This window comes from Pteropus medius, unplaced genomic scaffold (assembly GCF_902729225.1).
Source record: "Pteropus medius unplaced genomic scaffold, Ma_sr-lr_union100, whole genome shotgun sequence".
Classification (NCBI taxonomy): domain Eukaryota; kingdom Metazoa; phylum Chordata; class Mammalia; order Chiroptera; family Pteropodidae; genus Pteropus; species Pteropus medius.
The window spans coordinates 5848661-5876102 of record NW_024351647.1 but is presented as its reverse complement, the minus strand read 5'-3'; the positions used below and the strand labels follow the sequence as shown (position 1 = coordinate 5876102).

At 39.0% G+C, this 27442-nt stretch overlaps 1 protein-coding gene across 1 annotated transcript in view; it reads left to right on the top strand.

The window, feature by feature from the left end:
• The window catches only part of FMN1 (formin 1), a 370346-nt gene that overhangs the window by 101271 nt on the left and 241633 nt on the right, over positions 1-27442 (top strand). The window contains 2 exon segments of the mRNA XM_039843982.1: positions 1588-1766; positions 17527-17644. Of these exon segments, the coding sequence (XP_039699916.1) occupies positions 1588-1766; positions 17527-17644 (297 nt within the window).

Below are 27442 nucleotides of genomic sequence, written 5' to 3'. Positions count from 1 at the left end.
TAGGTGTCTGAGGCTCTGGCAGCAGAAAACTATTTTATGGACAGCCTACCAGAGAGCAACTATAGAGATGCTGTGACCTGCAACACCTTTCACTTTGAAGTGTAATTGGAAACCAACCAACTGAACAAGCAAACAAAAGCAAAACCTTAGCTGTTTTCAAATTTCATTCCTTCTAAAATGCAACTCTAATATAAAGGAGAAGCACGCTATCCCATGATCTGTTTGTTAGCTGACTTATTCTCAGCTCAAGTTACTTGTAAGTCGGGTTTTCAGCATGGCAGAAGTCATTGGATGACTTTGGGTCACTGCCAAAGAGACACTATTACAAGGATTATGTGTAATAAACACCCTATCATATATCCAACAGTGATCTCTATTGTAAAAGGACATTGAGTCTAAACCCTTAACTGCTGCCTACTTGTGGAATATTTTGCCAAGGTTGCTTACCAGAAATTAAAAGAGGACTAGGAACTTGAGAGCTATATGGGACTTTAGAAGTGATCTAACCTAGTGTTTTCCAAACTTTATTCCATTGGAACACATATTTAGCAGGTGTCCCTTTAAATGGATTCTGTGGTCAAATAAGTTTGGAAAAAACTATTATACAGAGCTAAGTTTCTCTACTAAAGGATGTCTTAAAGTCTTAATACGCTAACATGAATAATAGCTTCCGGGGATAGAGGATGTCACTTTTGTCACAGTTGTTTGACCATGAAGTCTTTTTGCTGTTGAACACATATTGCCATCACAAGAAGCCAGGCAGTGGCCATATAGTCTAGTCATTAAGATCATGGTCTCTAGTGTTTAACTGCCTGGGTTCAAGTCCTGGCTTTACCATTTATTGACTTTATGATCTTGAGCAAATTTGCTTAACTTCTCTGTGCTTCAATTTCTCCATCTAAAATGAGAATACTAATGGTACTACCTATAGGGTGCTTTTAAAAATCAAAGTACAGGGCTAAGAACAGTGCCTGGCACATACTTACTTGACTATTATCATTCTAACATAGTTTAGATAAAAACTAGCCTCATACCTTCATTCTGGAGATGAGAAAAGTGAGTCCCAATAATTTACTCATGCAGTATCACTCATTCAGCACACTGACCAAGTGCCAACATGCAGCATGCATGATGATTCTGTCTCCGCAAATGAAGACAATTGCTGCCCCAGAAGACACACACACACACACATGCTAGTGACTTGGCTCAGGTGACACCTTTTAGTAGTAAATTCAGCAACCCAGGCCTCCAGACTTCTGTCCTCCAGTTCATTCCCCGATTCTGTCCAGAATGAGAATGATCTATATAGCCTGGATTGCTAAGCAAGAACAGGGAGCATAGAGTTCAGCTAATAGATCTATCTTTTTAAATTGAGTATGGGGGCATATGTTTTAATTCTTTGTGAGTGTGATCCAGATACAGTAATCAAGAGAAGTACTTTTGAAGGAAAGCAAACTCTTAAAAATATAACTTAGAAAGGGAAGTAGGAGGTAGTATGAAGTGGCCCACCTAGGAGTCCCCAAATATGGCTGGCTTTATGTTTTTCTAGCTACTGTGTTTCTGACAGTCTTCTCTGTGTTTGTCTAGGCATCTCCAGCGAGGGCTTTCCCCGGGACTGCTTCAATGAGCAGTCAACAACTAAAGACCTTTCCAACAGGGATGGAGGTGCGTGGGTCCTGGGCCATAGATCAGGACCAACCTGTCCCTTTTTGCTCCATGAGGAGAGAGAAAAGCCAAATAGAAGTGAATTGTACTTGGATCTCCATGTAAGTAGAATCTTTGTGCTGTGATTCTTTGCAGTCAACAGGCTCATTTAATATGCATTTAATGTAAACTGTTTGTAAAGCTTCTGAAGCTGTATGTTAGCACGGGGGAGGGGGCGGGGGAGTGGAGGTGGAGGGAGGGTGTCATTGTCTAAAAGTCAGTCAGTTGCAAAAAACAGATTTCGGTGATCTGAAATTTGTGTACTGAAACTAGCGACTGTGTTTACAATTTATCTGAGTATTTTCAGAGTCCTCTTTCACATCAGCTTTGCTGCCTAAACCTCACTGTGGGAATGCCCATTTGTTGCTAGTCACCTCTTAATATTTTTTTAAAAAATGTGAGGACATATGTTAGCTGACAGGCTCTGGAATCTCTAGTGAAACCCAAAGAGCCTGTCTTCCTTGCATATTCCTAAATCTTTCTGTCTCTCTAGCTGTTCAAATAACAGGTGAACAGGTTGGCAGGAAATCTGCTGAATTTCACAAGATGATCCATTTAAAAACAGCTTTCTCCTTTCTCATTCATTCACATAGTCATTGACACAAACATTGACTACCCTGTACTTAGCAGCAGGTTGGGTTTTAGCTACTTTCACTTTGTAGATGGCCTGATAAGATTGACCCAACTGTCACTATTCTAAGCACCCCTCTTCACCACCTAATTTCCTCTCAGAGATGAGGGCGCGCATTAGGAATTCAAGAAGCACTTTTTTTCCCCCTCATTAATGCTCATGCCTATTGACAATCTTATGTTCTTGATTTCTTTTAATACTTTTCCAACTCATTACTTTCAAGACTGTAAGTGTGTGTTTGATGAGCATGACTAGGTCTCTGACGTTACTTTAAAATGGGTGGCGATTTTCTCAAGCAACCAGGAGCAGAAGAACCTTGTACTTTCCATAACCGTAAAACCATACTTCCTTTAGAAAAGCATTCAACATCCCAGTTGCTGTAAAACAAGGTTCTGAATGAAGCAGAAAGATGAAAAATCAACCACACTTCATGAAACGACATGGAAATTTGCGAAGTTTTAGTTTTTGTCCCTCTGCGTAAAAATAAGTTGTGCATCTTGAGATATGCTCAAAGTAAGAAGTGGAACAGTGACATCTATTGGTCAGATTACTTTAATTTGAACTTGCTGCAAGAACAGGCCTGGAGCATGAAAGTGCAAAAACGAATGATGGATTTCTTTTACTTTTGTGTTTTTTAAAAACTGTGCTGATGCGTTTTTTTATGACATTTGCTAAGCGATATATTTCTGGCTTTTCTTCTCCCATGTGAATGAAATTATTTCTTAATTTTACTTAGTTCATTTCAGTTATAAAAATCATACACAATTCCTTTACAAAATTTGAAGCATGTATTTAAATTGAAAGAAAAGAAATAATCTATAATCTCAGAAGCCAAAAACACTGTTAAAATTGGAAAATTTTACAATTTTTACAATTTGATGAAATTTGACAGTTTCTTTGTTTTTCACTATGATTTCACTATGTTCAGTGAATGTTTTTCACTATGATTTCACTATGTTCAGTGAATGATTTTTTTAACATATAAGTATAGATTTTATATCCTTTTTATTGTTCACCAATTACCCTTACATTGCTTATTCATGTTGTTACAAATTCTTTCTAAATGCATTATAAGCGAATACATAATATCCCCCATTGCATCGTATCTTAAAATTTATTATATCATTCTCTATTATTGGATGTTGAAGTTGTTTCTAATTTTGGAATAGTATATTACAATTTGGAAATAAATAGCACTACTACATTTATAATTTTCCTATACCCTGTCCCCCTAATATTTTTAGCTTTTTGATATATTTCACTGCATAAAAAAGTTCTATTTCCTGAACTAAACTGTAATGGCATATATATGCAAAACATAAATATTTATGTCTTATGTACATTATAAATGTAAATTATATATTTTTGTATAGTTTTTATGTAAATATATAATAAAATATATAAATATTTATATACTTCTTATTTTCCATAATTATAATTTTTAAAAATTAGGATAGTTTCTTTAGATTATTTTCTATATTAGCAGCTTTTACATTTTGGGACTTGAGGCTCCTCACCTCCAAGCCCTTTCTCTGTCATTAGACAGTACCGTTTGACTCTTGTTGTTTTAATATTGTTTTAAATATTGATATTCTAAGTAAGAGTTTCCATATGAAAGGGTTCTACTGTTTTAGTAAAAGATCACATCCTGTTAATGATCACCACACCAGCTCTAAAGGACATCTTTTCCCCAGGGGGACTTTGAACATTAAGGTCAGGAAGGCATGTGTTATTGTGTGACATTTTGATCAGCCTTAAATGTTGGACAGGACTGCTCTGTTTTAGGTTTTGAACCTGATTTGCAGAAAGTTACTTTGCTCAGCCTTTTTCTATGAATATGCTGCCACTCATTTTATGCAAATTAGTTTTACTTAATTTTTTTTTTAACTTAATGTAGCTAGTGACTACTGTTTGGATGCTGCTATAGATGTTAATACTAAGGTTTAAAGAAATTAGCTAAATTCTAAATTTAAACAACCAATGAGTGACAAAGCCAGGATTTGGACTGGATCAATTTGTTTCTAAGTGTTCAATCTTTTCATTATAATAAGTCAAAGAATGATGGTAGTTTGTAACAGTTCTCTTTCACGTTGAAACACTAGAATGAGTGCAAAATAGATCACCTGGTTACCGGAAGCAAATGGCTACTGAACTAGAAGGAACTTGTAGAGAACAAAAAGTACACAACGATTATGAGCCTTGATTTGATCAGTACCGGTTCCTTGAAGTTAATACTCACATGATTTAGTCGTTTTAAGAGAAAAACAGAAACAAATGTAAATGCATTAAAATTACAAAGGAGAAAATAAGCTAGGCATTGCCACAACTATGATGCTATTCTTGAACACAGTTGAAGAGAGGGCAGAAAAAGGTAGAGAGAGGTAGGGGGCAAGAGCTATGGCTTTGAAGTAGAATGTATATGGGCTCAATAAGAGATGTTACTAGTCACACACTAGCTGTGTCTCTTAGGCAAGTTCTTTAACTTCTATGAATCAGTGTCTACATCTATAAACTGGGAAAAACATATAACTCATAAGGATTGTCCTACACATTAATTAAATGTGCTAATATTCCTAACCAAGTACTTGGTCGATTCATCACAGACATCCAGGCAATGGTGACCGTCATTATTACGGAGCGTGTATGGTTGCAGAGATCAGTGGGTGGAAGAGAGGAGTCACATTTCCAGACTTTTGAAATATATTCACTATTGCCTCCATTTTGTGCATCATTTTGATTTGGGATTTAAACAAAACAAATATATATAGTCCTGCTGTCGTTTTCAACAATTTAAAAACTATCATGAAATATAACAAAGAAATGTTTTAACAGTTCCTAGAATCAGGGTCACCTACTCTCTATAGCTGGAGAAGGAAGTTTATAGTTTATAATGTTCATACACAGGACATTCACGTGGCAGCTGCAGTTATTTTGTTTTTGTAAGTGAACAATTAGCTGCATAGTGACACCCTCTGGTAGATAAAAGGCAAAGAGTGCTTTCTCCAGGTAATTCCTAGAAAGTTCAGTATCTAAAGCTGACCTTCACTTCAAGGAATGAGGAAGCTAATAAGAGAAAGTGAGGAATGGAGAAAATTTAAGAGGCTCTGGAGATTTTAATCTTTTTCAAGAGAATAATTTATTCAATTCATGATCAGTAGTTCTGTTGTGGTCCTTGATTTTCTACTCCCATTACCCTTTAAGGCACTGGTTCTTGGCCAGGTTCTGTGGACCTACATATCCATCCATAAGTGGAATTCTAGGGGATTTCTCAGTCACTGGAAATGTGTACAAGAGTGGTGTATGTGAAAATTTAAGAATATTTCTGTTGAGAGGTGGTCAAAGTTTTATGAGAATTTCAAAAGTATTGTGCCTTGAAAAAGTTTGAGACTGTTCTTTAGGAAAGTTCACATCCTACTCTAAATGGAATTTCAACATTTGTGTGGCTTTGGGAGAAGGCGTAGACTTTATTAAAAGGAGCTGCTTAATCACGAATGGAGGTCTGTAGTTATTTCCTGGTTCGTGGACCCGGTGTGGGATGCCTGGCACATAAGATTTGCTTGGTCTTTTTTATTCTAACAGTACTCAAATGGGATCAGAGTCACAGTCTCTACATTGATAGATGGCTTTCAGATTTCTACTTCTTTGATTTGCCAAAGATGAGTTATAACTCTCTTAATTCACCCAACCCTGCCTTCATCTGATTTTTTTAGCTTTGAAAATAACCTCATTTAAATTAACACATATCTTTCCTATATGGGCTTTATATACTTTGAGCTTAAATATAAGAGAAATTTGTTCATAAGAAAAAAGAGAGCAGTGCAGTTTCATTGTTTTTTTTTTACACGAGGGAATTTTGGTCTGGTCTAGATTACATTGATGGCCTTAGGCTTATTTATAAGCTTCTTAATGACTAAAACTGGTCTCCATCCAGCTCATGTGGCCTTCATATGCACCATTGTCTCTACACGCACCATCAGCCTGTAGTGGAACAGAGTGGGAAGACAACAGTAGCTCCTGTAGTTTACTTTAGAAACATAAAAATTTGCTTCCTCCTAGGGTAAAATTACACAAAAACTGGACATGTACTAATCCTCAATTTCTCTTTCTTTAGAAGTTGCCAGTCTGGCTCTCTTCTTGTACAGTTTGAATAGTTATGTTCTCTGGACTGCTTGCAGTGGGTGGGGGGACAGGACAGAAGGGACCATTGTGTTATTAATACAATATATTCCTACCCTCAATATTTCTGTGTTCTTGAGAGAGGGTTATGTGACTTAAGTTTGTGTAGTCATAATTCAGTGAGGGCTCTTAGATTCAAAAATAGGTTGACTCTGATCATCGGAAAGTAAAAGGTGGAAAACAGACACATGATCTCTCTCTCTCTCTCTCTCATGCTCACACTTTTTCTCTTTCTCACTCTCTCTCTCACACACACACATACACTCACACATATGTACTCACACATACCAAAATAACACCCCTCTTCAGAAAACAAGCTACTTTGATGTTTCTGAATTCACTTCGCTTACAAATACAAGCCACATTGTCATGAACATGCTAGTGTTCTGGGTAAGCTAGTCTGTGGCCTCTAGCTTTAGGTGGTAGGCTCTCATTGGCTCCCATGAAAACAAGACAAGGATGTGCCCCTTTCCATGTACTCAGAGGCACTATATCAGAGAGCACTGTGCATTCTTTGCTGTTGGATCTAATTTATGCTGTGGAATTTGTGGAAAATTGAAGGATTGAAATCTGCTCATGCTCTCATCAGTGTTTCCCCATTAATTTTAAACACCCAGGATCTTTGAAATGCAGGCTGAGACATCTAGTTTCCATGTTAGCAGTTGCAAAATCTTCACTGGATTGAGGTCTGTGGGGGTGATTTGGGCTGTGGTTCTAGTTATCTAATTCTGAACCTGGTTCTCAGTCCTTCTCACCGGTTATGGGAGCTAACTCAGACCCACTAAGTGGATTGTTTCTTAAATTAAAAACAAAAGAAAACAAACATAAAAGCATCCAAAGTAGTGGAGAAGTAGAGAGGCTTAACATTTCTGCACTTGGGTCTTGATTCAGACCAGGGTTCAAATCCTTGCCCCTGACTTTACTGATCTTCTCTCCTTATTTGTACAATAGATATAAAGGATGGTGCCTGACATTTAGGAAGTGATCAACACATGGAAGTTTTTGTTACTGGTTTAGACACTTAAGGTTGGGTGTGGACTTGGTAATTATATCATTCTGTTTGTAAGATGCAATTACTTAGAACCTGATGCTGTGTCCTCCCCAGCCAATTAGGCTAACTCGGTAAGAAAGATACAAGGCCCCAGAGGTGAAGTGATTGAGATGATCCTTAGAAACCAGGAATCACTAAGAAGAGGTCAAAGTTTCTGTTTTAAAAGCTGGCATGCAAAATCCTATGTCTAGATTTTGTGCAACCAATATACAATCCTATTGACTGCTTACCTTTTCTGCTTTTTATATATGTTTTTCAGTCTCAGGCCACACCTTCTTTTAGTGTCATTTCTATCCCACCATGTCCCTTGTTTATATACATTTTACAAATTATCCTCTATGGTGAGTATTCCTCAGATGGGATCTTCATGAAACTGAACTCGTTATAAGAAGTTAGGCTCCATTTGCTCTCTAATCTGCCTGTATTCAGTTGCCTTTGACATAGCTGGTTCAAAGTGCGCTGGAAACTGAGGAGCATAGCTAATGGTGGCTTTTAATTTGGTGGAATATAAGAAACTGCCCTTTAAGGCTAACTTTATAGTGTTCATGCTCTAAATGGGCACTCTGGAGTGACTGAGGGTTTACCATCTATAGATGCCAACATAGGGCAATCCACACATTTGGTGAATTTGGGTGTTGCCCAAAAAGTGATGCCTAAGGTTGCTAGATTAGTAAATAAAATACAGCAAAACCAGTTAAATCTGAATCAAAAAAACAACAAGTGTTTTTTCACTATAAGTGCATCCTATGGGATATTTAGCAACCTCATGACCTAAAGGTGGAACTGACCGAGCACTGAGTTTAGTCTTTCAAGAGTTTTATACATCACCCAGACTGGTCCACAGGATTTGCTTGAGCAGGACTGCAGGGTAATCATGCAAACAGAATCCCTCGACACAGCAGTCTGGCTGACATTCAGCCAGGTGGCATCAAGAGAGCAGCGCTGGTTTACTTAAACATTGAAATACATATGGTTGGTAAATGGATGCTGCCTTGAGTAAACAGAGGGCTGTCTAGTTTTACTGCTTGGAAGAGGGAGAGTATAGGCAGTAATAGATATATATGGTTTACTAGATTCCAGGTCTTCATCTAAAACTTTTATCATGATCACCTTTAGCCACAATGAATGCTTTCTCTGCTGACTCCATGCCTTCTGTCATGATTATCCATGTGGGACACCAAGATTATTCATTTTGGAAAAGCTCAAAATCCTTCAGAAACATGTCCCAAGAAATTTTGTACCATAAAGAATGTTCCTTTTTTACCTCTTCTCCAGCTTTACAAGCAAGTCAAAGCCTTTCCTTTTCCTTCTTACATTATTTTTGTCATCGATATCACAGTGCTAAGGGACTACACTCACAATAGCATCATCAGTATATACCAGACTCTTGAGAAAAGGCTTTCCTTGAGAAAGTCCAAATTCATGGATTTTTTTCCCCTGAAATGATTGGGTTGGTTTAAAAATTATCTTGGAGCACAAGAAAAGTAATAAAGAACAAGGTGAACTCTGTCACCTTCTACAGCAGCCACATGAGAAAACTTTAAGGTAATTACTCTCGTCAGGTGACACAGATAGAAAAAACCAATCCAGAGAGCATTAGCCCTGAAACACCCCAAGGGGTCCCTTGAAAGAATTTTTGTTGGTGCTTCATTCAGTGTAGCACAAGTGTGCCATGGGGTACATATTTAGCAGGCCTTTCTATAAAGAACAGTTCTGTTTGGATCAAATGGTCCCTCTGCCCAAGTGCATATATAGGATGGAATGGGGAAGGGCAGCTTCCTGCTTGGTCTGTAATTTCATCAGTAAGTACTTGTTTCATGTTGATGAAGTAAAAAAAAAATTCTGTTAGATTCTGGTTGATATTCCTAAGAAAGTTGTTTCTTTCCCATAGAAATATATCATACCCATATAGAACTTATTATGTGGCAAGCATTGATGAGAATGTCAAACACAAATTTGTTTACTTAATGCTCCTAACAACTCATAAAATAGGTGCTTTCCATATTCCCAGTTTCCAGGTAAGGAAGCTGAGGCACAGGGAGCTTACAGAACTTGCCTAAGGTCAAGCTTCTTGAAGGAGCAGAGCAGGATGCGAGCCCAGGACCCAGGGTCAGATTCTTAGCTCCGCACACTGCCCTCGTTCCTGGATCATTGAACAATCACATACCCACTGCTCTCTTCTTTCCTTCCAGCTTCATAAGCATGTCCCAGCCTCCCCTCCTGCTTTTTGTAGTCTTCTAGTTTGTTACCTACATTCAACACATTTCCATGGAAGCCTTGATACTGCTCAGTAGATAAAGGCCTTAATCATTGAAACCTGTCCTTACAGTATGCAAGTGCAGCCTGTTTTCTTTTTAACCAATTGGTAAAAACAGTTGCCAGCTTCTGATAGGCTGACCCAGAGGGGCTGTATTAAGTGTTGTATTAGTCGGAAGGGGGAAGCCCCACAATGAAGGCAGGGGAAGTGCTACTAAACTGAAACAGAATGGAAAGCCTAAGGACTTTCATTTGGCCTCAAGACTCTATTTCGAAGATGTGGAAAGTAAGCATAAGGAGGATGCTGATCAGGAAGAAGGTAAGGTCAGATGTCAAGGCAGGAGGAGGGTGCGATGTGGGGTGGACGGGGGTTAGGATGCCTCGTTTAGATCTTGCTGCTTGCATTCGGGCAGGTGGACTGGTACCAGTTATTTAGCTTCCTTTGACTTTAGAGGGCTTCACCTTTAAAATAAGAAGGTTGAGCTACTTAGTTGATTTCTAATATTTCTGAAGTCCCATTCAGCTTCCCAACGACTTGATTCTACCCAAATTCTTTTATAACCTTATGCTCCTTTCATGTGATACCTCATTCGTTTAACAAATGTCTTTTGGGGTAATTGTGATGTCATAATTTCCTCAGATCTCACCTTCATTAAGTAAGTTAAAACATACTTCTGGAACCTAAAAAACCCATCTCCACCCATTACCTCACTCATAACTTTATTTATAGTTTACTTACTTTTCCCAGTCTATTGCTATGTGCTATATTCCATTTTCAAGGAGCTGGGTACTGATTGTTTTTTAACAGATAGTTACAAAGAACACCCTTATGGGTCAAATGCTACTAATTATTTATGATTCCTGTTTTAACTTAGTTGTCTAAGGTAGATCATTTTTATTTGGCCTGCTCAAGTATAGCTTTAGCAAGCTTAGGTGTCTTGAGGTTAGAACAAAAGAGAATCAGGAGAGATGGTAAAAGTGACAGTCTTGGCTGTCCCTGGTTTTGGGTACTAGGTGCTTAATAAGTATTCATAAAAAAAGTAAGACCCTGAGGTAAATAATGTTCAAGAGAAGTGATTGTTCCTCCCCCAACCTAAATGTTACAACATTAAATAGAATCATTTTTCAAACCAACTAAGATGAAATTTGTAGGTTGCTTATTTCAACATTACAGTCTGAAACATTTTTCAATTTCCTAAATGACCAGAAGTGATAATATTTTTTTATGATCATGAGAACCTGTGGCTTGAAAAAGAGTCGATATTCAAAAGATCTGTTTGAATTACTATGCTGCTCTGTTTTACTCTTCTTCATACTTAGGTGGTTACTGCTTTTATTTAAAGTTGTTTTAGGTCTACTTGTTGCTGCTCAGACTGAGTCTGGGGTAGAAAGTACTATAAACAGAGTCGCCTCTTTCTTGGCTGATTTCCCCTGTTAAACTACACATTTTATGAAGGCGCAGGGCTGGACTGGAGTTTCTTCATCTTCATATTTCCGAAGCTTTGTACATAGTGCTTAATAATGATTGTTGGGTAAATACAGCTTTGTAATAGGAGTCATGTTTCATAAATGAAGGGGAATCATATGGGTAAGCTGGAAAGCTTCTTGATGAGTCTGTGTTCAGAGGATTCTGTGTCTGGACTGTGACCAGTAGAGAGGCCAGCTAGGAGTTTGATTTTTCTAAGCAGCTCTTCTAGGTTTCTCCCTAAATTACAATAAGGGAAAAGAATGGTCATTCTCATTACATTTGTGAAGTCAGGCTTCTGTGTCATCTCGGTAAAGTGTGTTACTTATCCTACTGAGAGACCACCACCAACCTGAGTTGACACACCTTCACACTTCAAAACTCACATGTGTGTGGCATCCTATTTTGGCAGGAAGTAGAACTCAAGGTTTTAGGAGAGTGGTTCAGAGTTGTGGATTTTGGAGCCTGATTGCCAGAATTCAAGTTCTAATTTTTCAACTTGGTGATGCTGTGATTATGGGAAAGCCACTTCATCTTTCTGTGCTTCCAAATGGGAAAAAGAAAACAATATTAACCTTGTAATTATGTACATCAATCAGTTGATATATGTGGAGCACCTAGAACAGTGCTTGGCACATGGTAAACACCTAATAAATATTTGATATTATTTCCATTCCCCACTTATTAGCTATGCAACTTGTAGCAGTTATGTTCTGTTGGCCATGGTTGCTTCACTTTTAAAATGAACCTAATAATACCTTACCTACCTCGGGGGGCTGGACTCAAATCATCTCCTGAGACCCAAGACTTGCCTCACTTACCATGAAATTGAGAGGATGCCGAAACTTTATGATTCTCCATGCCGTGGTGTAGAAAGGCCAACACCCCCTTCCAGTTTATGTCTCATTTTTCCCCAGTCTGGGGAGGGTGCTTGGAAATGTGTTCTGAAAATCAGTAATTAGTTATATCTGGGAAAATGGAGCCTCCTCAGTTAAAGAAAAAACACCAAATATGTGCCATGTTTCCTTCCCTCACCTGCATATGGGATGGTCTACATAGTTCTTTAAAAGATTGATCTTATGATCTGGTGTGAGGATTTTTTTTTCCCTCGCTTTGAAGAAGCAGAAGTATGATTTTATCAGTGGGCCTTTTCTTTAAACAGCAAGCTTGTTCTGAGACTTAAATGGCGCCAATGAATATTTCTGCATATGTGGTGGCCTTTCGATTAAGTGTGCCCTAGTTACTAATCTCAAAATATACTAGGATCAGTAGCAAACAGGAAAGTATCCATTTAGATACCAGGTCAAATCAGAGATTAGGGAGTATTGTCTTAACTTTCCCATGGGGGTTGATGGAATATAATATGTACTCTTTTTATGTGAGAGTTCTTTTTGAACATATTGTTAGGAATATATTATTGCGATCGGAGTTTTTCAGTATTAATATTTATTAGGGAACATGATACAAGTTATCAGTGTGGGACCCACAGCTATCCCTTGCTGTGGAGAAGGCAAAACTGTTGTTTTGCTTGTGGGACCAATATTTTGCAGAATAAATTGCTGTTTGCGTTAAACACTAGGGCTCAGTCTTCTCGCAGCTTTCCTCAAAGAGAGCGGGGGATTACTATTAAGCCATGATTACTATTAAGCCAGTTTGACTCTCCTGATCCAGCAAAGTCTTATCAAATGCCTGCTGACTGGACAAGATTTGAAAGAGAAACACCAACACCAAGACTTTCGGGTACCACAGGAAGCTGTCCTGTGAGGCAACTATGCAGCTGGGAAACAGGGCTGCAATTTTTCCAAGACCTTAGTTGCCAGGTTCCCAGCATGTAATCAGAGTATTGGAAACTACATAGAGCCAATGTTGGGTGGTTGTTTTGTCTGTCCTGTTTTTGTTTTAGGCAAACTGGGTCTGTGATAGAGACCTGACTGATAGAGATCTTTTAGATATTTTGCCCCTTAGGGGAATGTGGCTCCTTAGGGACCTTTGATGAATTGCTTTGCCTAACAAGGCAGGTTGTGTGTTACCCTGTACCATGTCAGGTTTCATTTAGTTGGTTGGATCACTGAAGCAGAGTGGGGTGCCCTTCGGCCGCCAGGATTTCTAAGGAAGCCAGGAAGTCAGAGCTGCTGAGCCAGAAGCCTGAGGTTGGCAGGGAGCATGGAGGGTAATCATTCCAGCCGGCAGGGGCTGTTTACTCTGCCACCCTAAGGCTAGTGGACACTGGGTGTGGTGGGCGTGCTTGCCTAAGTACCTGTTTGTAGAACGCTGAGACACCAGGGCAGAGCTAAAACAGCAGTCATCTGAAACCAGTCGTGTTGGTTTTCCTTCTCTGGCCCAGGCAGCTAAAATCTGCATTCCAGATGAAACCTGCAGGGAAACGGAAGAAAGCACTTACCAAAAAAAAAAAAGTCTTCAAGGGCAGTAAGTTAGCTGCCTTTGAGTTCCATTCATTTCGAAATGATCTGTTTCTTTCTTTACTTTTATTTCTTTGCTTTGGGCTTTGTGAGTGGCTGTTGATCTGTGCGCCCTGCTGGTTGTTGTTGTCTGTTTATTTATTTATTTTTGGCTGGATGGCACAGGCTTCTGACCATAATTTAGATGGCACAGGAGGGACCGTAAGAAGTATTTCAGTCATTTTCTGCTGATTCGCTTTTGAAGTTCTTGGGCTGTTCCGGGACTGTCAGGATCAGTTTGCCGGCTCAGCACTTTCTGGAGCCTCACTCGCTCACCAATGAGGAAGTTGAAAGCAACCGGGAGAACGACAGGCACTGGGGAGGAGCTGTGATGAAGTCCTGGGCTGGGATGGCTGGGGGCAGGCTGACTTTCCTTACGACAAAAAGCCTTTTGTCCTCGGGGATAAATACGGAAGTCCCAGAGGAGCAGCCTCCCCAGTCCGTGTGTAGTAAGGTGCGCAGCCTCTGCTGCTTCTGGGCATAAAGCTCCACGGACTTTTTACAGTTGCCCTGGGCGCACCATCGTGGCACAACCCGGAAGGAGGGCACAGTAAGTGACCTGAAAGAGACCAAGTGTGCTGACTCCGCCGCTGAGGAGTCTGGCTCCCGGGTCCTGTTGCTCTCTGTCCTGTAAGTTAAGAGCCGATGGAGTGGATAAACTGAGCGGGGGAAGGCAACAAAAGTCAGAACTTCCACTGAAGGCGTTGCTGAGAGACATGGAGGACGTTGGTGACTCTCTGAGTGGCAGTGATGTCGCAGAACCGGAAAAATCTGAAGCTGAACTTGAAATGGCTCAGTCGATCCTGAGCAAGTTCTCTATGAAATCCTTGTTTGGGTTTACAAGTAAATTGGAATCTGTGAAGCCTGAAGAGGAAGATGCAGTGCTGAAAGCATTCCGCAGTTTAGTGGTGGATCCCGCACCGCAGCTGGGTGATCCCAGCAATGGCTCGGGTCTGCAGGAGGCAGAGGCTCAGGTCCCACCTGACTTCGGAAAAGATGGGAAGACTGCAAGCGTGGAGACAGAGATGGAGTCAGAAGGGAGTCAGAGAAAAGCAGAGGCAGGGGTTTCTCTCCCTGGTCAAGAGCTTCTCCCACTCACTGCTTTGAGTGTGAGCAGAGACGATGTCATTTTGGTTCGTGGGACCCTTGTAAATACCACCAGTGATTCTGACTCTGAGGATGGTGGCCAGGAGCCAGAAGAAGGAAGTAATGCCAATGGCCTGAAGTCCCCTAGTGTTGTTTTATCTAAGCCATTTGAGGAGCCCAAAGACAAGCCAGGCGAGTGTAGGGAAAATATTGCCACTGGGGAAAAGGGTGATGCAGAGCCCTGTGCCGATGGTCCTCCAGGGACTCCACCTGAGATAGGTAGCAAACCGGAGCTTGGCAGTGGTGGTTTTCAGACAGAGCACAGCCCCAGCCAAGGACCAGCTGGACAAGAAGGTTCCCAAGTTCCACCTGTGGTAACAGACCAGAACTTAAGTGTTGGTGTCACTGAGAATACCTCTTCTAAAAAAGAAGTCCCTGGAGAGAAGTCATTCCAGCTTCCAGCTTTTTTTAGTGGGCTTCGTGTGCTGAAGAAGGGGGCCCCAGCTGAGGGTGGGGAGACCATCACTGAGATTAAACCAAAGGATGGGGACCTGGCTTTGCTCAAATTGACCCAGCCTGTTCAGAAGTCCCTAGCACAGGCAGGGCCACAGACAGTGCCACAGATAGTGCCACAGGCAGTGAAAACTGGGGAGAAAACAAGTGATCTGAAGGCCACTCCCACTCTCCTGGAGCAGCTCTCGCAGCTACTCAGCATTGACATGCCCAGAGCCGAACTGAAGGCAGAAGACCCTGAGCCACCCAGGGGAGAAGAGATGGGCCGCAGTGCTGCCCCGGAGAGCCAGAGCTGCCCCGGAGCAACCCAAACCCAGGGTGGGGAGGTCAAGCCAAAGCCCCCAGAAACTGCCCTGGAGGCCTTTAAAGCCTTATTTATCCGTCCCCCCAAAAAGGGGACCACAGCTGACACCTCTGAGCTGGAAGCTCTCAAGCGTAAGATGAGGCATGAGAAGGAGTCCCTAAGAGCTGTGTTTGAACGGTCCAGGTCAAGGCCAGCGGATGGCCCCTCTGATTCCAAAAGCGTACGTAGAATTGGGTTTTGCATTTTCTTATAAAATATGATGCTGCTATATCTATTTTGAGGTGTCCTGTCAAAGTGAATCCCAGTCACCCTGTTGTTTGTGACTGTCTCTTAGGTCGAAGACGATTATATGAAATTGTCCTTGTAAGGAGTATGGAGTTGGACAGAAGAGTTTTCTTCCTTATATTCTTCTGGATTGTTAAAAGAGGGTTATATGTAAAGATGGGCTGGTAGGAAAGGGAACCTGTCAGTCTGAGTTTGAATGTTAATAGTAAATGTTTCTATAAAAATTAAACAGCATGAAGATGCAATGCAGTATGGAAACATAGTCCAGATTTCCTCACCACTTAATTATATACTTCTGCGAAAACTATTTCTTCTTTATAAGTATGCCATTTGGCAGAATACATATTTGCAATGTGATTGAAATATTTCATGTTGGATATAAGGCATCTTGATTAAACACTGGATGGATAATGAGATCTGGGTTTTGATTCTAACTGCCATTTACTGTCTGGGAGGCCTTGATCATCTCTGAGCCTCAATCTCTTCATGAGGAAAAAAATAATAATAACTGTCATTTTACATGATGGTTGTGAAGATTAAATGAAGTTAGCACATGGCAACTATCTAATTAATGAAAACTGTTATTCGAAGGAAATTTGGTAATTTATAAAGACCTGCAAGCATCTGTCCAGGAGATTTTAAAGGTTCACAAAGAAAAAAAATAGAATTTCTTGGTCAGTATCAACTCAGAACTCAATCATTCCCTGTTATATTTGATCAGTTAAAATGTTACAAATTAAAAAATCTTTAGAAAAATTATTTCAAGTTACAGTTAAAAACTACACATGATATAACATCCTCGTAGTATTAAAAAATCAACTCACAAAAATAGCTTGAACATGAAGGCCATCTCATTATTATTATTTTTTTAATAGGAAAGAAAAAGAATTGAAATTAGCAATGTAAAGTGCCTAGAGAAGTATATCTTGGCCTACAGCTATTGTTCATGGAAAATGCAAAAGTAGTCATTATATTGTAAATAACCCTGGAGTTGTTTGGGATACACTTGTAAACATTCCTATAAATGTACCTGATTGTAGTGCATTTGTATCTATATCTTTAGCTCAAAGTTTATTTGTAATTTTTTTTAATAGTTACACGGTAAAAATCATCTGTCAAGGGTTGTGTAATACTTGACCTTGCCTTTTTTTAAAGTGCACTTGACATACATTATGTTAGTTACGACGTGATTTGTATGTATTGCAAAATAATTACCACAATAAATCTATTTATCCTCTGTCCCCATACAAAGTTACAAATTATTTTTTCTTGTGATGAGAACTTTTAAAATTTACTTTCTTAGCAGCTTTCAAATTTGTAATACAGTATTACTGACTATGGTTACCACGCTGTACATTAGTCACATTCCAGTGTCCTTGGCTTGATATTTTAATTTTCACTCCTACTAATCACTTTATATTTCTGGGAAAGGATAACACCGTAGTGAGATGTTTCAGTTACAGCCAACGAGGGCAATGTGAAACTGGCCATTAATATTAATTTTAGAGTTAGAGTTAGCATGCTTGTTTTCAGGGAATAACTGGCTCTGGCACATTTCATTTAACTTATCTTTTTCTTTGCCCACTTTTTAAATAGCCTGACCACAGCCCCACTGAGCAGGACGATAGGACTCCTGGCAGACTCCAAGCTGTCTGGCCACCCCCAAAGACAAAGGACACAGAAGAAAAAGTGGGATTGAAGTACACTGAAGCAGGTAATGTGAAAACAAGCCAGGTACCCAGTAATGAACTTCTTGCTGCAATGGCTTTTAGTTCAAATTCAATAGACTCAGAATTTTGAGTTTTTGTTTCATTATAAACTGTAATGCTGAAAGGTTTTCTTTTTGGTTGTGCTTTTAAAGTGAACCTTTGCACACTTATCATTAACGGATATCTTAGAGATGAAAGGTGAATGCACTGGAATGAATGAAGCGGGGGCACATGTATAAAGTAGGAGACCCTTTGGGGAACTAATGGGGAAGGTAGATTACAGATTCCTCGGGAAGCAGGTGGTTGGCCCTCATATAATGTTGTGTGAGCTGGCAGGGTTACTGGAAGAGGTGGAGCGTGATTCTCCAGAGCCGTAACCTGATTTGTTGTTTGAGTAATGCTTTTGAGCTACAGGAGCCTTGTGCAGAGTGAATGTACAGATACCATATCAGTTACTCTTTTACTTTTGTTAGACAAAGCTTTATTTAATGCATGACCATTTTTAAAGCAATCTAACCCTCTGGGAACCTTCCCAGGGACTTGGCTTGAATATATTTAAATGGAATGGAAATCTAGATATTTTTACTCTTTAAGTGAAAGGTTCATATAAAATTTTTTTTAAATGAAGAATGAGAGGATAGTATATCTTAATTGTTTATGTGTGTCTATATATGTCTCTAATGAAACCTCTATCATCTTTCTGATATTTAAAGATTACCTGTACAGACTTATATATTGCTGGTTGTCTTAGGTATGTGGATATTATTAAGATCAGTCTATCTGGTCATAGAAAAATATTTCTTTTAGTTCCTATTCATTGATAGACAGAAGTGGATCAAAGTTTGGATGGTTTAGTAATGGGTGGGTTTTCTGCAGTGTCATAAAATTACTTCAGTGATTGAGAACACAGATGAATCTCGAGTTGGCAGATGAATCTCATTCTATCTCCTGATTGCTTTTAGCCTCCATTTGTACAACTGCAAACTTTTGGCTACCCTAAGATGTCAAATACTTCATAGCATTTTTTTTTTTTCTGCAGTGCTCAACTTACAGAATGAAAACTATCATAACCTTAGTGAAAATATCTATAGCTGTTTTAGTCTTCGTGCCTACGTTAGATTTTCCAAGATTAGGATGCTTGCGACTGCAATATTGAACCACCTACCAAGTTATTTTTCTCGTGATCTGACCCCGTTTGAACAATTGAAAGTTCTGGTTTGCTTTTAACACAAAACCAGAATCCTGTTTGAGCTCTTATTCCTAGTTTGTATTGATGATCTTAGTCTTGTCCTACCAGTGTATCATGACCATCTTCCTTGTAATGAGCACTCGCTGAGTAGAGAAGGAAATAAATGTCAAAAATTGTTTTTCAGTTCTTCAGGTAATATTTGGGGGGTGTTTATAGTTCTACAGAGATTCTTTAGTCTTCACTTTCCAGAAGCACAGAGGAGCACAGTAATTTGCCTTATCAGTAGCTTTCCCAGTCTTTTATTTATATATATGTATACATACATATAAATGTCAACATATATATATATATATACATGTATATATAAATTAAATATATATTCAGAAATCTTTAAGATCTTGGATGGGATGGGGAAAAGGAGGAGGAAGGGGTGAATAATGATAGCTCTTTGGAGTGGGCTCTGACAGCACAATGACAGTGTGTGACAGAGACGGGGCTGTTGTCTGGAGAAGCCATCTGTGTCCCCAGCCAGTTCCCACTGGTGGCGGTACTTTGGCTTATTTACAGTGCCTCTAGGTCTGCCGCTCAGTGTCTTGGGATCTCTATCGTACTCATTACTATGCAGATACACTTTGAGGGGTATCAAAGAAGAATAAGATATCTCATGCCTTCAGGGAACATTTTTTTACCCATTACTCAATACCAGTATATTGCAGACTTGCCATTTATTGCCAGTCTTGAGGAAGTTAACACTTTCCTTGTTATCGTCTTAAGCTTTGCCATTGAGAAAACTGGAGTCTTATAAGCATTTGGTTTATAACTATGCATTCCCTTAGGGAAACATACAAAATTTGTTTCTCTGTCAGAAGCACAGAGACAGAAAAATTAGATCCAAACTATTTTAAGGTCTTGAGAGTCTTATGTCTTTTACATCTTCAGTGCTTTTCTTTTTCTTAGCGTGTATTAGCATTCATATTTCAAGCATGCAATTGCAGTTCTGTGCTGTTGACATCTAAGTCCAGTTCTTGGCAGAGATGGAAAAGAGTGATGTTTTTCATCATGAGTCTCACACTGTCCTTATGCTGCCCTCGGCCACTTCTTGGATTTGCCATGACTTGCCACTGCTTAGATTTCCCTCTATTCAGAGTTTATCATTCAATGATCTTTTTTTCTGAGAGCTTAAGATATCACCTAATACTGTAAACTCACTTTTGTTCAAAGATAGAAAGAAAGAGCTGTTATCAGAGAAGCTGTCCCCTTAAACTGTTGCTTCTTGAATCCTCTTAGCCATATGAGGGTAGTTAGCCAACTGCCAAGGATGCTCTCTCCTGCCATTTCCAAAACCATCAGTGTCTTTATAGCTGCTGTCACTGTGACTACTCCCTTGGCAGCTCAAGCCTTTGGCATCCACAGGAACCTTGGATGCCATTCTGATGATACTGTGCCCACCATCAAGGGCCGTTTTCCTGCCAGTCTGTGAGCTCTTAGAGCCTTGGTGATGTGCCAGTTGAAAGAAGCACCAGAACCTGCTAGAGCTGTCACTCTAGGGACTGCCACAGGTGCAGGAGTTCACCTCCACTACTCAGGGAGGGCCTGAATTACTCTGCTCAAATGAGAGAATTGCTTTTTCCCATCTCTTATGCTGTGCTTTCTTACGTGATCATCAGTGCAGTTCTGCCATGGGTTTGGAATGCCTCACAGCACTTTTAAGTGAAGAGAATTTTTTCCTCTTTTACTTGGAATTAGGCTAGGGACAATCTGAGTGACAGACCCCATGTTCTCAGAATTGTCTTTTCTCCTATGAGTACAAGAGCTGGCTAGTGAAACAAGCTTATGGGATTTAAGAAGTTTTTTAGTGGACCATTTACATCCTTAAATGGTTAATCAATGGTTAATCATGGTGAGTCGGTGCCACTTTTCTGTGGGGCAGACCAGAAATATCTGAATGCAGTAAATTTGATTAGCTCATAAAGCTCAGGACTAAGTAAAATCCAGTCACAACAAAGTGAAAAGGTGTTCTGTGATACAGTACAAGGGGAAACTGAGAGGAAAATGTCTGCCTTTAAATTCGTGGCAAAAGCAGTTTGTCTCATGAGAAACAGATAACCAATGTTACGTTCCTCTCCAGTACACTGTCCTGTATGTGGTGAGGTTATGTAAGGGTTAAGTAACTTGCTCAAAGCCTTAAAAAAAGAAAAAATAAAACACAAAAAACTAGAAAGCATAAGGATGTTTTAGGTATCATAGAATCATTGAATCATGGAGTTAACAGAGCTAAATTTTTTTTATCTCAAACTTGAATGAAAATGTTTTTCTAAACCCCATGAGGTCACTTTTTTTCCCTTGAAGTGTAAATGCACTTAGCCCTGTTTTCTCTTAATTGTGTGATCAAGCAGAGTCCTGTTAGGAATCAGGTGACACACTCAAATTGGGTGATTTGATTGAGAGTTTATTAGAGACTGTTTACAAAGGTGTGGGCAGGGTTTAGGAAAAGCAATAAGAGACGGAGCAGTCCTCAGAGTGGGGATGGTAATAGTAACAAGTTTTTACAGCCCTATACCTGAAGGTGGAGAAAGGGGCCAAGAAACTGCTGGGAAACTCAGAACTTCAGAGGGAGGCCGAGTGTGGAGAAGGCTGCCCAGCAGGAGCCCAGCAGGAGCAGGGCTTTCAGAGGAGGGCTGCAGGGACCTGTGGGGAGGGAGCAGGGGAATAAACACCCTGACCCTCTTCGCCTGCTCTCTGGTCTTTTGCCATCGTCTCATTGGCCAAACCCGAAAAGTCAGAGGGCTGGAAGCCACTTTATGCCATCCCTTTAGGTTAGGCCATGGGGGCCAGAATAGGGTTCAGAAGCTGAGACAGTGGATCTGGAGAGGCAAATGGAAGATAGCCAGCACAGGTACACTCTCAATACACTCCAAGTAAAAAAAAAAAAAAAAGGTTCTAATGCCTCTCAGCCTACATGGAGGAGGATTGGCGCACACTCACCATATCACGCCTGACCACACGGGGTTCTATACAGTTTCATGAAGAAAAACTCCTGTTTTTTATCATCCTGTGGAAGGGCTGTGTTTTCTACTCCAATCAGTTCATAGAAAATATAATGGTCATCATTCAGAGCCTTGCTCTGTGGACACCCACTTCTCCTTAATGTAGATGCTTTGTTTGCGGATCTCAGAAAATCTTCCATAAGTTTTAAATGTTTCCCTATATTGCAAAATAAAATAATAAATTCGGAAATATCCAGAAATATCACAAAGCCAAAGAAACTTTCTGTAATGCTGTCCTATAGAGAAACCATTGCCAACATTTTGAGTTATGATAGGCCTATGTGAATTTAAGACTTAAAAATTTTTTTAGCATACTTATCTAGCTGCTTTTCTCACTTGAAGACTTGACTCTACGTTTAAATGACTTGCTACATTTTCACAATGATTCTATTTATGGAAATTTATTTCCAGTTAGTATAAGTAACATAGTAATGGAAATAATAATGCTATAAATATTTTTGTTAAATTTTTATCTTTAATTATATTAGAGTAAATCCTTTGTGGAATTTCTAGGTTTTCGATGCATATTAATAAATTGCCAAAGTTTTTTACACTGAATGTCTTTAGATAAAAATTAATAATTTTAAAACACTGAAAATATTTTTTTCTCTTTATCGCTTACTTTTAATTTTACTAATAATTTCTGGGGTATATAAGCTTTAAATATTTATGTAATCAAGTCTGCCATTTTATTATAGAACTGTTCTTGTGGCTTAGGAAGACCTCTCGTATTCAAAGATCATATATTTTTAAATTTCTTAATAGATTTCTTTCTACCTCTTTCTTTTCTTCTATTTCACATCAAAAATTAATTTCGGTGTATAGCCTGAGATAAGTCTAAGAGAACTTTATTTCCTAAGTTGCTGATTTTACATCAGGCTTCTAGAGTAATTATTCCTCCCTGTGCTATGTTTGGGACCGTTTTGGGCTTTCTGTTCTCTTTGATGAATTTGGATTTTGTACTAGCATCTTAATTATTGTAGCATAATAATGCATCTCAGAGAGTCTGTTCAAGTTCTCATGAGTATTTTTTTAAAATGTTTTTGGCTTTCCTCTTATTTATCTTTGCAGAAAATCATAGTTTATTTGGTTAAGCTTCAGAAGGATCCTTTTGGGATATTTATTGGAATTGCATGAATTTATAAATTAATGCGAGAGTGGAAATGAAAATTGAGATCTTTAAAATGCTTAGCATTTCCACTGAGGAATATAGCTTGTAAAACTATTTAAATTATCTTTTATGATTTTCAATGAACTAAATATATATATGTACATATATGTAGGTAGATATATATGTATATATATATGTTGTACTTTTTTCTAAATATATTTCCAGGCATATTATTTTTAAAAAATAAATGCATGATATGAATTTGTGTCTGATGATTTATTTTTCCTAAAATAGTCAAATGCATTCCTAAGAATCTAGTGACTCAAGCAAACTAACTCATCTGTCAATTTTCCCCCTGAGGCCAGGGCTGGACTGAACACAGGACATGTGTTCAGATGGACAAACTCATCTCAATTAAAATTAAAACAGAGGATCCCTTTCCTCTCTTTTACTCTGGTGTGTGATTCTTAATATTCTGCAACTCCTTTAAAAATCTAATAGAAAGCTATGGAAGAAGACACTGCAGTAAATTTTGCATATATTTCAGACCCTCCACCCCCTAAAAAAGTCAATGGTCGTGAGATTAAAATGGTACCATTTGGGAAACCGATAGTGACTTAGTTGCCCCTGGAATGAGGGAGAATGAAGTCCATAGAAGAACATTCATGTTTTCTGAAACAAAATGAACTGTGCATATTTGGTTTCTCTTCCATCGTGCATCTGGAGAAGCCCTTCTCTACGCTGGCTGTACCTCAGAGCTGGCCTGGAGCCAGTGACTGCCCTGCTGAGAGTGAGCACCATGGGAAAGTGGACCTAGCAAGGGGCATCATGGTCATTTGAGTGAGCAAGCTGTTAATGCATGTGGCATCTCTTGAGGCTTACTCACACAATCCAGAACCCTGGAGTAGCTCAGGAATGTCCCTATTTAGAGTAATTTTAGATCAGATAGAGAAATAATCCATCCCTCAGCTTAGTAGACATCCGCCTACTTTCTGGTTTGTTTCTAATTTGGGTTCCCTTGGTTATAAAGCGATAGAGCTGTTGGCCACTCTTCCTGATGAGTCAGACATCCTTAACTCACCAGCCAGGGAGAGCTATAAATATTTTGGAATATTTTATTGGCCTACTGTATTTTTTAAAATTTCTCCATTCATAACTAACAGGCTGTATTAGCCATGAATGGATTTTCCTTTAATGTCATGTGTCTAGACAGATTATCCCAAGTGTCTTTTTCCTTGGTCTAGGCAACAAGTTTGTGCATTGTATGTTTCATAGGTCCTTGTGATATGTTACCATCACTTGTACTGAGCGATGGTGATAGCCCATGAACTGAAAGCTATACAGACTAAAGACTAGGAAAGCCTTGCATTTTGTGGCTGTAGAAAGAGGGTATACTTGAAAGCTAGTGGTGAAGTGGATGTGCTAGGCTTCTATTTACTGTATAGCTGGGAGCTGTGGGGAGGAATTGACTTCCCTATCACAAATGGGAGCTAAAGCTTGATATTAAGCAGAGGGAATCCCAAAATGTAAACTAGCGACTCAGGAATCATATGTTGTATTCAAGGAAATGTTAGTAAAGGTCTTTGGCTCAGGGGAGTAGAGGCAAGAAACTAATACAGTAAAATTCTAGATTCTATAATTTACAAAAAATTTAGAGCTGAAAACCTCTTAGAAATCATTTAGTTCACCTTATTCATTTTATAGATGAGAGCCAGAGAGGTTATTACTTATTGAAAGATACACATAATTAACAAAAGAAATTACGATTTGAAGAGAAGTGCACTATAACTCAGAAGGATTAGAAAATGATAGATTTTTTTCCTGCCAATACAATAGCATTTAAAGACCATGCAACAAACAAACAAACAAACAACCACCAGGGACAGGAATATTTAAAATCATGCTGGTTATAAAAAAAAAAAAAAATTATGGTATCTGAATGAGTCAATCTGAATAATAAAGAAGAGCATATGAGTCTATACTGGTTCCCCAGACATCCTCAGAGACCGAGTAGGTCATTTCATGCTGCTTTTTGGCTCATAAAAATAAAAAGGGGAGATTTAATGGTATTAAATGCTATTGAGGCTCACTTAAGCAATTTAAAGCAAATAAAAATGCTTCTCGTTTGTGGATTCTTGTGAAGTTCAGGTGGGGCCCAGTTAAAATTTGTTGAGCCACAGTTTCTGTACGAAAATGCTTGGTGTACGCGTGTTTGATTTTATTTTAATGGTTGCATATTTTGCTAGTTTTATTGTGTCTTAGGGAAAATAAAACAAGGACTTAGATCCACTTGAGGCCTCTTTTGGGGAGATGAGAATGAAGTTTGATAGGCCATATCCTATGCCTCATCTTTACAAATACCTCTTTTCAATATTTTTCTTCTTTCTTAAAATGTCTGTCCAAGTGGCCCCATTTTTCTTTTCTCCCTCAAATCTTCATCTATTGCCAACTACCAAGTGTTGTTTCTCTGAATCCTTCACCAAGCAGCTTCTCTACCTTTCCATCTCCAGCATCCTCCCTTGCTATCCCCCACCATGGCTTGTCATTTGCAGCTCCATTTACAGGCACAGCTCAGAGATGTTGCGGGTTTGGTTCCAGACCATGGCAACAAAGTGAGTCATCACAATCTTTTTGCTGATGGAGAGTTTTGCCTTTAGTTTGTAAAGAACACAACATCTGTGAAGTGCAAGACAGCTAAGTACAATAAAACGAGGCATGCCTGGAGTTCCTTTCTCTCCCTTTAGTGTGCTCATTGCCATCAGTTAGCTCAGCAAAGAAAAGGGTGGTCACTCCTTCAGATCCCTTCTCGGTAGAGAGCAGCTGGGGAATTGTACGTTTTTTCCTCTTCTGTGAGAAGAATGAATTGCTATATTTCTGAGCAATAACTAAACACAAAGTTTCAATAACTAAACTCTTGACCACCCTCCCACCCACCAACCCCTCACCCCGGATAAAGGGAGGCACTAGATGAAGGATTGAGAACAGAAGATGAAAAAGGTAGAAAACTGTCTTGGAAGGAAAGAAAAATTCAGTCAAGGAAATCTCAAGGACATAAGTTTGGAATGACTTTTACTGCAGACCTTTACTGGGTTTGAGCATCAAATAGACTTGAGTGTGAAGCTTGGCTCTGTCGTGTACCAGCTGTGACCTGAGTCAGTATCCTCATCCATAAACATGAGAACAACGATAATTTTAAATATTGTAAAGATAAAATGAGATAATACATGAAGTTAAATGGCATCACAATGGGCTTTTTTAAACCCATTTTTATTGAAGTGTAACATACATAGGAAATATTGCTCATCGTACGGGTAATATAGATACCCATGTAACCACCATGCAAATCAAGAAATATTACATTACCTACACCCCGGAGGCACCCATTTTATCCCTTTCCATTCATTACAGTTTCCTTTTTTCCTCAGAAGTAGCCAGCGTCTTGACTAACACCATAGATTAGTTTCACTTGCTTTTGACCTTAATATAAACTGACTCATTTTGTGTCTGGCTTCTTTGCCTCAAAATACACTTGTAAGACCCAAACAGGTTGCAGGTACCTGTAGCCCATTTATTTTCATTGCCCTGTGTTATTCCATTGTATGAATATATCATAGTTTATTTATCCATTCTAATGATGATGGACCTGGGTGTTGTCCCCATTTTGGGGCTGTTATGGATATGTTGCTGTGAACATCCTTGCACACGTACATGACTTTTGCTACACATGGGAGCACATTTCTCCTGGGTATATACTTGAAAGTAGATTAGCTGGTCATAGAATATGTTTGTATTCAATGTGAGTAGATGATCCAAAACAGTTTTCCAAAGTGAAGTATCTATTTATACTCCCAGTTCCAGTTGCTCTGCGTCTTTGTGAAGTGCCTGTACTTTAATGCAATTCTTGTACATCTTTTTTATACATACCTTTGTGCAGTACTTTGATAGAATAGAAGCAGAATTGCCCATTTTAACCACTGGTAAGTACTGTATAACTGCTCTCTCAAAATATTGAACCAATTAATACTAAAATAAAATGAGATGTCTGTTATTCACACTTCACTAATATTCATTTAATTTATTCCAGTCTAATGGTTAAAGTTTGCATACTACTATTTTTAATTTTTATTTCTCTGATACTAGCAAGGTTGGATATCTGTTCATTTTTATCTTGTTTTTTGACTTGCTTATTGGTGTTCTTTGCCCTTTTGTCATTAGTCTTTAATCTGAATTGATTCGAAGGGCCTTTTCAATTATTAAGGAAATTAGTCCTTTGACTCTCATATATATTGCAGTCTTAGTCTCCAGCTTGCCACATCTTTTACCTCCTACTATCTTTCATTACGTGGAAATTGTATGTTTTGTGTAGTCACGTCTTTTCTGGATTTGATGTTGGTCTTAGGGAAGTCCTCCCGGACCTAAACTTTAACAATGTGTATATTTTCACTAAAACACACAG